This window comes from Caloenas nicobarica, chromosome 7 (assembly GCF_036013445.1).
Source record: "Caloenas nicobarica isolate bCalNic1 chromosome 7, bCalNic1.hap1, whole genome shotgun sequence".
Taxonomy (NCBI): Eukaryota; Metazoa; Chordata; class Aves; order Columbiformes; family Columbidae; genus Caloenas; species Caloenas nicobarica.
The window spans coordinates 1,058,036-1,071,864 of NC_088251.1; the positions used below are offsets into that span (position 1 = coordinate 1,058,036).

At 48.6% G+C, this 13,829-nt stretch overlaps 1 protein-coding gene across 1 annotated transcript in view; it reads left to right on the forward strand.

The window, feature by feature from the left end:
- The first annotated feature begins 7,927 nt into the window (after positions 1-7,927).
- Positions 7,928-13,829, forward strand: part of TCERG1L (transcription elongation regulator 1 like) — a 75,687-nt gene continuing 69,785 nt past the window's right edge. The window contains exons 1-3 of the mRNA XM_065639349.1: positions 7,928-8,221; positions 9,710-9,856; positions 10,744-10,924. Coding sequence (XP_065495421.1) covers positions 7,928-8,221; positions 9,710-9,856; positions 10,744-10,924 — 622 coding nt within the window. The remainder of the gene's footprint in view (positions 8,222-9,709; positions 9,857-10,743; positions 10,925-13,829) is intronic.

The window sequence follows — 13,829 nt, forward strand, 5'->3', positions numbered from 1 at the left end:
GTGCTCTACTTAATTCTGAAGTGAATGGCTGAGCACTTCAATATGTATGAAAAGCAGATGTCTTTTATCCAGCCCACAGAAGAAGGTGGCTCTGGCGCAGCCTTGCTCGCCAGCATCTCTGAGAGGCAGGGAAGCTGCAGCATCCAGCCCTGCTCGTGGGCTTGCCAGGCACCCCGAACAGCAGGAGAAGGGACTGGGGGTGGAACAAATGGCCTCAGCTAACAGCCAACTGCAAAGTAAAATCGTCCCTGAAATGGGTAATTAGGTAGCGAGCAAAAGTGGCTGCAATAAGGAGAGACTGGGAGAGCTCTGTCCTGGAAATGCTGTGAAATGTTCTTCTGGGAGCAGAGCAAAACCTATTACAGCTGAGTGACTGGAGAACGATACCAGGGGATTTAATGCTAGAGAAATTAAAGTGGAAGGCTTCCAGATGGAATAATTAGTTCTTGGTACTTTTTTTTTTTTTTAAGTTGACACTGATATTTCCGCATTTGGTTCCCAAAATGGTTTTGGAGATAAGTATGTGATCTGGTCTACTATCTCCATCACTGAATTCAGAATAATAGTGATGTTATTTAAGAGCAGTAATCTGGGAAGAGAAATAATTAGGTAACAGAAGTGTATTAAAGTTACTACAAAGAGGATAAAGCTCATAAAACTGAAATTGCTTGGCTGATAAAGTGAAGTTTTAAACTTGCAATGAGCTTTCACATAACTGTGTAACCATGGGGAGGTAAAATGCTTAATTAAGAGGCTAAAAACTTGTATTTATACCTTGGAATAATGTGTACAAATCAGAGGTAGTAACGATTTTCCACCTTCTGCAGAGACCAAAGTGCCCACAACTCCTCTTTCGTGTTTTAAATAACCCAAGTTCAGGGTAACCAACTGTCTCATAGCGCTGCCTGCGCAATCAGCCCTTCTCGGCAGTTTGCGAGAACAGCGCGTGGGCTGATGATAATTGGGCGTCTCAGGAAAAGTCTGTCCTTGGCATGGAACGCTGCTGGCTCTTCCCCCAGCGATTTGGTGCCCGTTGGGTCCAGCAGTGACGGGTGGGCAGGGGCAGAACCTCCTGAACACCCCGCTCGGCACCCCGAACGGTGCTGGGGGCATCACGTTGGCACCAGAAACCTTCTCCTTGCTTGGTGAACGACGTGACCGTCCCGCAAGGACCAGCAGTCCTTGTGCTTGATGGAAACAGCGGCTCCCAGTCAGAAAATTGTCCTGTGCGCAGTTTTGAAGACTTTCTACAAGACACGAAGCGATGAATGACCATTTCCAGCCCACTGCAAAGCTGGCCATGCTTTTTGTTGTTCTCCACGCTCCTCAAGTTTTAGAGCCTTTGCTGTGCTTTCCGAGGTTCACCATGGAGTTTGAATAAAGCAGGTTTCAGGAAGGGCTTCGTGACTACCAGATAAGCTGTGGGGCTGTCTGATGTCTTATCGGTTAATGCAATGTTGCTCCCATGTCTCTTCTGGAAAACTGATCCTTTCTAAACTGGTGATTAAGCAATAACAAATGTTTGTTTAGGACTGCAAGAGCTGATGGGAAGACTCCTTCCAACTTCCATGCAAGGCACAGTGTTAAAATACTGAGTGGTCTCTACAGCAGTGAGAAAACAGCAACTTTTATTCCTCTGGAGTGAAACGCGTCTTGCTTTTGAGAGTAAATAAACAGGCTGCTGAGGACGCGACAGGCTGTTTCGCTGAACTGTGGTGTCTTCTGCCTGCCCTGCTAGTGCTATGGAGTGTGCAGACTTGGTTACTGCTCTTCACCTGTTTATTGATAAACTAGCTACTAGTGGGCACCAGCAAAAGTTGAATCTTTATATTTTAAACCCTACTGTTGGTCCTTCTACAAGGAAGCTCATCTTGTCCATCAAGTATCTCTCTAGAGTAGTAGGTAGATGTGAGGTGGCACCATCTGTTGTTTGTTGTTTTGGAATCCACAGCTTTTTGACTAGCTAGATGTTTTGAGCTTACCAGATACATATTTTGCTGAAGTGTATAAACCAGCTAATTTCTAAGCAAGTTATTGTGACTGAAATCATTGATCTGACTTCACTGAGAATGTCGTGTGCTCCAAACTTATTCCTGTCTACCTAAGGCACCTGAAATGCATGTGAGACACGTGGTGGTGCAGAGGACCAGAGCCCCAGGCTTTCAGTGCTGGGTGAAGAATGTGAATCAGGAAAGCATCCCTCTTTTGAAAAGTTAAAAATAAACCACCCCCACTGATTCTCTTCTGGGGTGTACCAGCTGCAATCCACGTATCTTCAAACCCTCAATGCCAAGCATGTGCCTCAGTGCTTTGCAGGACTAAGAAGGTGCAGATCTGGTCCTGAGAAGGCTGCCTTTCTGCTGTACGTCTCCCTGGCATCCGCAGATTCCTTCCAGGCAATCTGGAGGCTCTGAGAGACAGGAGGGGATAACAACGTTCTCCTCTTTCTGCTGGTGGTCAGCAGCACCTGCCAGGAGTATCTTGAGGACTCTGGCTGTAGAGGAGAGGTGGGTTAATATATCTATGGATTGTTTGGTCCCAAACCAGTGTGGAAACTTTTGGGGGTCTTTTAAAGGATCCAAGCGAGCTGCGTGTGTTCTCAAGAGGGTTTGGAGACGAAGGGTAGCCAGAGGTAGAGATCTTTATCCCAGGATGTTTTATCCTTCAGCTCCTGTGGGATGGAACTGGGAAAAAAATAAAGAGGGTTAAAATCAGGCCAGAGATTAATTCCATCTGACTAGTTAAAAAGCAAATCTTGCCTCAAATGACTGTGCTCTTTACTGTCCAATTCAAAAGTGAAATGTATCCAGCAACTTAGTTTCTTGCATGAGCATATAAAATATGCCATTTTTTGTGTTTCTCTTGGTCTGAACGCCTTTCTGTTGCTTTTCTTAGCTGACTGAATTGATCTTCCTATATGCAAAACCCTGTAGAGCTTTACTCTGGATTGTGCATTAATTGTGCTGTTTTTCAAGGAAAAAAGTGTGTTTGACATCTGCATCCAACGTGATTAGAATGAATTTGGGATTTTAGCAAACGGGTTTATCTGTCCCAGCAGCCCTGGCAGGAGATGTTTGTCTGTCCCCTCCATGCTCCTCTTTCCAGTTGGCCATGCAACTGGATGGCAATGGTCTCTCACTTGCTTTCCCTTCCTAAATGACCAGAGTTTGAAATTTTGGTATGAATAACTCCATCTTTGTACAAAAAAACCCCTCAAGAACATTGTATAAGTAATTGGAAAACAAAATTGATGGAAGTATAATGGAAAGGAAGTTCATATTTTACAGCTTAACTTGCCAATTAATCGTCTTTGTGCAATCACATCCTTCTCTGGCAGCTGCTCCAAGTGCCATTGGGTTAATCTAGCACCAGCAAGGTGAGGATTTGCCGTAATCCTCCTGAACCACGTGTCTGCTATTCATTTGATGCCTATTTCTGTGATTTCTCTTAATGGGGTTGAAATGGGGCTCATGGAAATCAACGGAATTTTGCAAAAATTTGATCAGAGATTGGGTATTATTATAGGAACAGAAACAAAAGGTCATTTCACTTTGGGATTTTTCACGTGCTGTGTTTGCCTCGGGGACTCTGTTCCGTGGAGGGCTGACTTGTGCTCTCTGGCTCCTCAGCACGAGTATTGGCAGCTCCATCACCCCAGAACCCCCCGGTTCAGCACCGGGGTTTGATCCCTCTGTCCCAGCTGGAGGGACTGCTGCTTGGTGGCCACCATTCCCAAAAAGAGGGGTTTGTCAAAGCTTCCAATGAGCTGCACAGGAGAATAAAAATAACATCTGTGTTTCTGCTAGCTGGAATGAAAGATGTAGGAGCAATTGATCCTCGTGCTACAGACCATGAGCTGATCGCTAGCTGGACTCAGAAGCTCATTTCCCCTTATAGTGTGGTGTTGCACAATTAGGTGCACAGTGCATTTATTTGATACATTTCTTAAATATCTGCTGTTTACCACTGCTGGAAACAAATGGCTAATGCAGCAGATAAGGATTAACCCAAGGGACAGAGCATTAGTCTGTGCTGTTGTGAGAAAACTCAACAAAATAATCACCTGGCCAGCTCATTTGTTTGGCCAGAAATTTTGACAGCTCTGCTTGGGAAGAAACGAGCTCCTCGGGTGGGGTTCCCGATCACTGCACTGCTGAGAAGGATCGAACCGGGTGGGTTAGGACCTCAAAAGCAAAACCTGCTGGTGTTCCCTCTTCACACCGCACAAGATGCAGAGATTCCCCGTCCGCACGGTACCAACCCAGCAGTTTAACCCCGGAGCAGACGCTGGCAAAGAGCTGCAGCCTCGCTCCCGGGCAGCGGAGCACACGGAGGCAGGCAGGAATTTATTTATTTATTAGGAATTTGCTGGAGCGTGTAATTCTGCCAAGATTCTGGTCCGTGCTATCATCTACAGGCAACTTTAGCACATTCAAACAGACGTGGCTACAAATATATCTGTAAATAGGGAGTGCTACATAAGGCCTTCTGGACCGTGGTACAGGCTACTGTTCTGTTCATGTGTGTCACACCAAATTAAATTTATCCCTATGGGTGGCTACTGTGCCACAACAGAGTTACATCACCTGTTCTGAAAACAGTTTGGTCAGTACCTGATATTGTCTCACAAGATAAATTTGGCGTCACAAAAAGTGGTTAACAATGACCTCAGTAATAAAAGTCTGTAATTTAGATATTAATGAGAGGGGTAACTTTTTGATTGTTCAGATCCATTTTTCAGACTTAAAAATTAGGATGATGAACCTAAACCTTTTATTCCAGTGCTCAGCTGGCTTTTTGTCTATCTGCAGTACACTTGGTGGCAGCTGAGGGCTCACGTGTGCACCAGATGTGAGACTGATTGACTGTCTCAGCTTTTCCTTACGGAAAACGCGAGGGGTCAGCAGGAGGAAGGTGTGTGTTCAGGGCAGTGCCCGGCCAGAACGAATCATTTAGGTGGGAAAAGACCTTTCAGATCACTGAGTCCAACTGTTAAAACCCAACACTGTCCAGTCCACCAGCAGCAGTTGCTAGTGAGCAGCATCAGAGATGCCACTTCTTCCTTTAGGAGAGGTCACCCCATGCTCTGAAGATGGACGCAATGCGGTTCCCGCACGTATGAACAGCTGGAGCGAGTCCACAACATGAAAACTTTATTTAACTTTTTTATCCAACCCTTTTCAGAGCAGTGATGGCCCAGCTGTCACCAAGCGCTCCGCAGGGACGAGCAGAATCCATCTTCTGCCCCACAGCTGGGGGCTGTTCCCCAGGGACAGAATTGCTGCCCCAACGCTCATGGATGTCTCTGCTGCATCTTGCCCGATGCTGGACTCACCATCGCTGCCGCTGCCTGGGCTGGTGGGGAAAAGCAGAGCCCCGGCAGCGCTGATCGCCTGTCTGGCGTGGGGTGCAGCCCCAGCTCCTGCCGTCACCCCTCGCTCCTGGGCTGCAGCATGGGAGTGCTGAGTCTTGGACCGTGATGAGGCTCTTGCATACGGGCTTGTCATCAACCCACTGTGCAAATAGACCGGGAAACACTCAAACACCTCCCCAGCTGCGGGGATGAAAGCAACAAGAATTTTATTACTAGTTTTAAAGTGGAGGAAAAAGAAGGCTAAGCCAAAAAGCAGCTGATGCTTGTGTGTGCATCCTTCAGCCAGGCTGCGTGATGTCTGTCAGACGAGAAACTCCTCTGACCCCAGCGAGCTGGGACTTTCTGAAGCCACATTATACACACAGACCTTCCTATGTAATATTAGGAGAACGTTAACTAAGACTGCCCACTAGTAAGAAATTATACTGATTTTGATCTATTAACCAACATTTTTGATAGTCTAGACAACAACACTGATTTGTGCTTTAAACAGTTACACAGATGCTGGATCCAGGCTGGACTTTGCTGATTTTAGTGGGCTGATGATAGTTGTGGTTTCGGCAGAGGGAATAAAGTCCTGTAAGAAACAATCTTTCCTCTGGAGTTGAACCAGAAGCAGCAGCCCCGTCAGTGGGAAAGCGCAGCTGTGAGGATCTCCTGCTGCTGGGGGGGTGGAGATGGGGGAACGCCGGTCAACACAGGGGTGGGTGGACACAAACAGGTCCTGAACTTATTCAAACTCTCTTTCAAGCTTTTTCCTCCCAAAAATAAATCTCCAGCCACTAATAAAAATGAAACATTTAATTTTGCTCTTATTTTCAATATTTTATAGAGGGACTATTGCATTTATCAAGGACCACTGCATTTTGTAGGGAACAACCTTTTTATTTGTTTGTTTTTCTTGTTGTTGTCATTGTCATTATGTTTCTGTTTCTCTGTTTGCTTACAACTACCAGGAAGTGATTTTTGAGTTTAACAAATAGTCAAGCACTAAAACATTTAGAAGAGATCTTCTTTTTATCTGCTTTCTGTCACTTTGTACATTACTCAAGTGTGTATTTCTCAGTATCTCTCTGAGGATAATTGTAAGTAATGTGTTACCCTGATCTCGTGTTTATCCACAGATCATAACAATTTGATTTCAAAACTTCTTAGGAATTATCTTTACTAAGGTTATTCACTGCCACGGGAGATCCAATTCTTCTGCACACCAAATAAAATTAGAGAGGCTGAGGAGACAAGATTAATTTCTGAGACCTTTGACTTTCTTCTGTGCAGTTTTAAGAAGCTGCAGGTTTGCCTACGTACAGCTGTGTCATCCCAATGTAGCAAGTTTTCCATTACACTCTCATGATCTGGGATCATGGTGATTTATCCCAGTGCAGCAGGATATTCACCTTTCTCACCATGCAGCACTTGCCACGCTGCTACAACGGAGGGCTGGAGTAATGCTGGTGGTTTGGCAGGGAAATATAAGCAACGATTTTAAACCATAAAGTTGAAGCATTTCTATGTTCTGCAGGCTCAGGCCATTTTACTGTTACTCATTCCCTTAATTTTTTGCGGGAGCGGCTGGAAGCTGCGATGCTGTCAGGAGCTGGAAGAGGCTTGTTCAGCTCCTCTCTCCTCCCAGCCATGGCAAGCAGGGAGGGGAAGGGAGGAGAAACAAGCCCATAGGTTGCAAACAAACAAGTTTGTCACCCCGGGTTAAGCCTGAGCTGGGCCAGAGAAGGGAGCTGCTCTCGGGCACTTGCAGAGATCGGTGCATGTTTTTCATCAAATCATGACACGAGGTATGATTACTCACACCTAGAGGTTACCTGTGACCAGGTGTCAAAGGCTTAATTCTTAATGAGGAGCTGCCAATGGCTTCTTCCGCAGCCCGGCAGGAGCAGAGGGCACGCCTGGCCAGCGGCGGTGGTGAGCCGGCGGGGGGACCCTTCCCCGCCTTCTCTGCACCGTGCTGGGCACCTGCTGCCCGAAACACCCTTCGCGCTCACGGGTTCATCCCCTTCCGTATGCGAGGAAATTCGTGTTGCGAGGATTTTATTTCTATTGGAGAAGGCAGAAGGGCCCCGTTGGAGGGGGTGTCCATGGGTTCCCGGGGCTGACGCTGGTTCCCGGGAGCAGCGCTGTCGCTCCCGGCCGCACCGCGGTGGGGGTGACGGAGCCGCCGTGCCCAGCCCGCCCGATGCCCCCCGGCTCCTCCCACCCCGCCTCTCCTGCCCCCGACACCCCCGCGGGAGCGCAGGAAGACCCGAGACGCCGGCGAAAAACCTTAATGCGATGTGATGCTCAAAAGCCTCTCTTTCCCCATAGCGAAGGGGCGCTCCCCCGGCGGGAGGGGGGCTGGCTTCGGGGGCTGGCCAGCCCGGTTACCGGCCGCCCCCCATCGCGGGGCGGCCCCAGCGCGGCCCCCGCCCCGCTCCCCCCCCTAGCCGGGCGGAGCCAGCCGCGGAGCGCCGCCGCCAGCCGGAGTTTCACTCGGCGGCGGTGCCGGTGCGGAGCGGGGGGCTGCTCGGCCCGGCTCCGCCGCGCCCCGTGCCATGTAGGATGCTGCCGGCTCCCGCAGCCAAGCGGCCGCCGCCCCTGCTCTGGCCCCCCCCCGCCGCCGAGCCCCCGGCCACCCCCTGGGCCTGGGTGGTCCCGGCCGCTGCGGGGCTCGTCAGGGTCGCTGGCGCCGCCGGGGCTCCCCCGCCGCCCCCGCTGCTGCTGCCGGCGCCGCCGCCCGCACCCCCCCCGCCCGCCGCGCTGCTGCGGGCCGGCCCGGGCTGGCGCGTCCCCTGCGAGCCGCTCCTGCCGCTGCTCGCCGCTGACCAGCACGGAGCCGCGCTCCTCCACGGGCAGGTACGGGCCGCTCGGACCCGGGCGGGAGCTCGGGCCGGGCCGGGGGGGCTCGGCGGGGTCCGCCGCGGGGACAGAAGTTTCCCGTCGCCGCTGTCCGGAGCCCAGCGCCGGCCCCGGGGAAGGAGCCTCCGGCCGCCGCGGTGCCGGCAGCCGCTCGCCCGTAGGGGTGGGAGCGCCGGGGAGGGGGACAGCGGTGGGACCGGCGCCCACGGAGCGGCGGGGGCGCTGCGGGCGCCACCCGGGGGAGTGTCTCTTGCCCGCCGCCCCCGGGGGTCCTTGCCCGCCGCCCCCGGGGGTCTCTTGCCCGCCGCCCCCGGGGGTCCTTGCCCGCCGCCCCCGGGGGTCTCTTGCCCGCCGCCCCCGGGGGTCCTTGCCCGCCGCCCCGGGGGCTCTGCCGGCTGCGGGGCCGCGCTGCCGCCGCTGTGCCGGGCAGCCGCCGGCGGGGGGGGATGGAAACCTGCGCTGGGGTTTTATCGCGGAAGAGAAGGGCTGGGAGAGGGTCCGCGGGTCCCTCCAGACGGGCTCGTCTCCATCATCCGGTAACCGCCGGTGGCAGGTTGCGTTTTCCGCAAATACGGACCAGAAAGGGAAAAAAAAAAAATTGCTTCAGCAATGCTCGTATAGTCATATGTAATGTCAAGTGTTTTGTTTTTTTGAATATTCATAAAGGCTAAAGTTTTGAGTCATGTCAGTTGAACCAATCTGTCTCATCAGTGCTTCCCTTGATGAATATCTCAATTATTAATTGCTGTCGTAAGGCTGCTTGAAATAGTGAAGCATTTCAGCTGGAGTGTTTATCCCGTTACAGTTGGAGATATCGGAAGCTAGATGTGTAGTTTTGCCTGGTCTCTTCATTTTTTATAAGAAAGAAGTAAAAATAAAGCAGAGGTTTGAGCACTGTAGTATCCACTGGATTTCATGTGAAGATTTCCAGCCTTTTCGAGCACGAGCGTCTCTTGTGGTTTGGGAGCAGAGTGAGCGGGAGGGAGAAAATAGGTAGTGCTGGGTCTGATGAAACAGTAACATCAATGATTCCCCAGTGTGAGACCACTTAAATAAACTGCAGAGATGGTTTTACTGTGGGAACCCATTTGCCAAGCGAATTTAAGAGAAAATACGTCTCAGACACTTCCTTTTGTTCTCGTTTGCCTCCAGACGAATTTTAAAACCACTTTCTAGTGATGTTTTTGTTTTGCATGTGAGTTTCTGTTTGAGCAGAGGAAAAATCGAGCTTCCCTGGCGACTTGCAGCCATTAGCCAAGTCCTGGTTTACGGCCAGGCTACCGATTCCTGGCTTTCTAAAGCAGTTTATAATGTCAGTGCCACGTGTCACTCACCATATAGTGCCTAAAGAAACGCAAATGGTTGTTGGACTGAAGAGACATGTTTGAAATTTTCTATACTCTTTTATGTGATTAGGAAATCATGAAAAGCATTGATTGAGTAAAATCCTTTGGTTAACTTTTCTTCCTGTGTTTTTCCCCTAAGTGGATATTTGGAGCTCATTCTCCAGTCATAGGATTTTCACCTTCTTCGAGCGTGGAGTTTGTTCCTGTTTTTCCACCTGTGTACACATCTACGGTTCCGCCTCATGCTGGGAAAAACTGGATGGATAAAAGGCTACCAAGCTGCAAAGTAAGTCTGATCTTGGTAGCTGAAGTGTTTTTAAGGCTGAAGTGTACGGGCTGAGGAGTGTTCTGGGATTTGTGAATAGTGAAGGCGAGCGAGAGGTCGGGAGTTTGTCAGGCAAAACCCAGCGGAGGAGAAATGTTTACGGGGTGGTTAATGGAGGAGGCTGCTCCTATCCACAGTGGTACCTCTTCACTTTTCTGAAGTTTTTATTATAAAAAGACTAAAATAGCTTTAATATTAATCTCGATTTCATTGAGTAGAATGTTTTAAAATACTATGGGATGTGATCATGAGAGTGTTTTATTTTCCCTTTCTTCTTGGCACTTCCCCCAAAGGGATGCTGTGGGGCAGCACTGGCATCACCGTGAGCATGGCCGGGTACCGGTGCCAGGCTGTCACTTGCGTTCCTGCGTCCTCATCCCGCCCACAGTTCCCTACATCTGTACATTTACCCACCTGAGTAATTAAAGTGAGGCTTTGTGGCTTTATCCCCTGCCCCTCCCTCCTGCTGTCTGCCCCCTTCCGAAGGCAGCCGCAGTCTCTCATTCCAGGTGGGTTGCTCCGGAGTAGCTGTGGCTGGGACACAGTTGCCTTCAGCTCTTCTTTTCTTTTTGTGATGCTGCATCAGCTCATTAGTTGTGTTAAAAGCTGGTTAATTTTTAAACGGTCAGCTAAACTCAGCCTGCAACATTTATGGAGCAGAGATCAATCTATTTTTGCAAATTTGTCCCTGAATGGAGATACTATCTGTATTATAATAATGAATGGAGATACTATCTGTATTATAATACTGAGTTAAAGATACTTTATTCTCACTTTTATTTCTGAATTTTGTATCTCAAGCCTTTACATTCTTTTTTTTTTTTTTTTTTTTAATTTATTTTGAACAGATTTACTTGAATAACACATTTGCTCTGGATTCAGCGTGGATACATCCTGAGGAATCAAGACTCTTCCAGGGCAATGAGAAGCCTCTTTTACTGACAAACCAAGTGGCCATGGCCATAGCCAGGCCAGCTGCTGCCTCCAGGCCCCTGCCCACAGTGGTGCTGGCACCTCAGCTCATACCAGGTCAGTAGGACAGAAATCATTAAGTACTTCCCTTTCTTTTCTTTTTTTTTTTTTTTTTTAATGCATCTCCCAGAGATACACAAGCCATTCTGTAAAGTAAGTATTTCGTTCCATTCAGCTAAAAATCTCTTGCTGGATCCGAACCTTGATGGCAAAGTGCGTTTCATCCTCTAAATTACTTTTAAAGAAAGAAAATACCATGTGTAATTATAGAAGATTTAACTGATTATTTCATAACTGGTTGTTGATTTCTGGAATGAAGAGGCCAGCCAGTCCCAACATACTTGATTTCTTTTCAAACAAGAAATTGCCAACATAGTTCATGGCTTAGAGCATGGCAGCTCTTACTGGCAGTAAGAGCATGGCAGCTCTTACTGGCAGCTCTTACTGGCTGCTAATTTGAAGAATTTGGTGTGGTCTGTGTAGACAGCTATCAGTAAGGAAGAAAAATTAATCCATCATCTTGTTAAGACTCAGTTATGCACAGCCATATTTGTGAAATAAATTCTATTAATCTATATAACCCACATATGTCCCGGCTGTTAACAGGAGAGCTGAGCTTTGCAGTTGGAAGAGAACAGGAATACATTGCGGTAAAGCTGAGTCTCTCTGTTTCGGTGCTACAATAGTTGTATGAAATAGCTGTTGTCTTGTAGAACAGGTTAAGAGGTAAAATGCTGCTGATGTTTAAACCCCTAACATCATATATTCTTACATTCAGAATTAGAATATTCTTAATGGCTTGCTGTCATTGTTTCTTCCGTTCTTAGATCGAAGGTAATGTCAGTTGGGTTGACAGCAAAGCCCTTCTTACCTTGGTCTTTGCCCTGTCAAGTTCTTATTTTGCAACTGTATAGCACAGGGGAAGATTTCTTGTATTTTGCCAGTAATGCAGAGATTTGGTGAGCGTGTGCTGGAAGAGATCCTTACTGGTGGGGTCCATTTGCCAGGCTGATTAATTAGCAGTGAATATTGTTCTGCATTGAAAGATGTTGAATCACTCAAATCGGTTCTGTAGTTTGAGGTTGTAGCAACTCCTTGCAGCAAGCTGCCTTCTCCCTCTGCCAGAGATGCCCGATGCTGGACTGACGAGCTGCTCCACAGCGCTGGGAGATGTGGCTGCCATGGGCAAAGCCCCATCCAGCTGCTGCATCCTCCCGGGATGCCGTGGGGACCACCCAGCTGCTGCATCCTCCTGGGATGCCGTGGGGACCACCCAGCTGCTGCATCCTCCCGGGATGCCGTGGGGACCACCCAGCTGCTGCATCCTTCCTTAGGGAAGAGTGCCTGGGCATTTCCAGTCTGATGCCACATTTATGGGCTGTAAGTAGCACAGAGTAAAGAAGATTTTTCTACCCCCTGGACAATATTTGCACACTCAAGCCTGTTTTCAGAGGAGATCTTAGGTGGTTCAACTCTTCCTCCGGCAGCATGCTCAGTGTTGGCTGCTGCCTCTCCAGAGCCCCCCAAGCTCCTGTTTGGATGGGAAAGGTGCAGGGAGGAGCACAGAGATCCTTGACCACCTTTCTAAATCTTCCCATCCCTTTTTAAATCTTCTTTCTGATGGACATGATCAGTGCTGACCCAGTGAACCCCAGCGCCTTGCAGAGCAGCATGTGCGGTGCTGGCGTTACCGCAGGATGGCAATATCTGTGCCTGCCAGCAGAAGTTGTTTCTGGGAAATGTTATGGTAGTACTTGAAGTATTTCCTATATAATCTTTACACTTAATATGAAGAGTAATAAAAATACTGAGAGCAAATTGCTTAGTTAAGTGGTTTAAACTGAGAAGTTAATAAGCTTTTTGCAGGCTATGCAGCTGTATTCATTTGGAAAGCCCGTCTTAGGGCAGGTTTGCTCTCCACAGTTATCAGTAATGATATAATTGTTTTCTCAATGTATCAGCAATGTTACAAAGATAAAGGAATGAGGCATTGTAGTTTGGCAAATGGTACTGCACATAATTTAACAGCTGCGAGCCCCAGCTACTAGAAGGTGTTATTTTCTGTAAGAAAAGGAAGCAGCTATTATTCTCGCTCATATTGCAAAACATGAATTTATGTGCTTACCATTTCGTGTATCTAAAGCAAATAGTGACATTTTATTTCCCCACCTAGGAATGATAGCTTGTTTTATGTCTACTGGATACTGCGGGGTTTTTTTGTGAGGAAGCAGTGCCTAGATATTTTTGCAGAGCAAGGATTAATGTTTTTGTCTCCTGCGCTGTGCTTTGTGCGTGTGGATGAAATCGGGGCTTATTTGGTCCCAGGTGAGATGTGCCCATGTGGCACCTGTGTGTTCTGTACATCACGTTCTGTACATCACGTTCTGTACATCACGTTCTGTACATCACGTTCTGTACATGTGGTTGGTGGCTGCTGCATGTGGTGGGGCCAGAGCACTGTCAGGACTCCTTGGTGGCACCTGTTAGATGAAAGCTGTAGCCCTCTGGTACATGATATTCAGTGATTTTTACTATTATCGATGCTATTTTAAATGTTTGAGGGTACATTCTTGCAGTTTGGCATTCCTGGCTCTCCAGGGCATTGCTCACAGTGGTTCCTTGCAAAGTGGGTGTTCTTATCGGTGTGTTCGAGAAGGTTTTCCCAGGAAACCTTGGAGAACAAGCCTTTCATCCAGGCTCCTGCGAGGGAGGGAGCAGGAGATGCAGATGGGAGCGTGTTGCCATCTCTTCAGGAGTGGAGCTCCCCAGAAGGGCTTCAGGAGCCGCGCTGCAGAATGCCAAGCAGAGCCCGCGCGGGCAGCGTCCCCAGTGAGCTCAAAAATTCAGTGGTTTTGTTAGGTGGAGATGGTGGCTTTCAGCTTATAGCCCTTGAAATCCGTGTTTGCCTTCTGCTTGCTGAGGGTGACAATGAAATGCGAGGTCGGTGAGTCAGTGTCTCCTG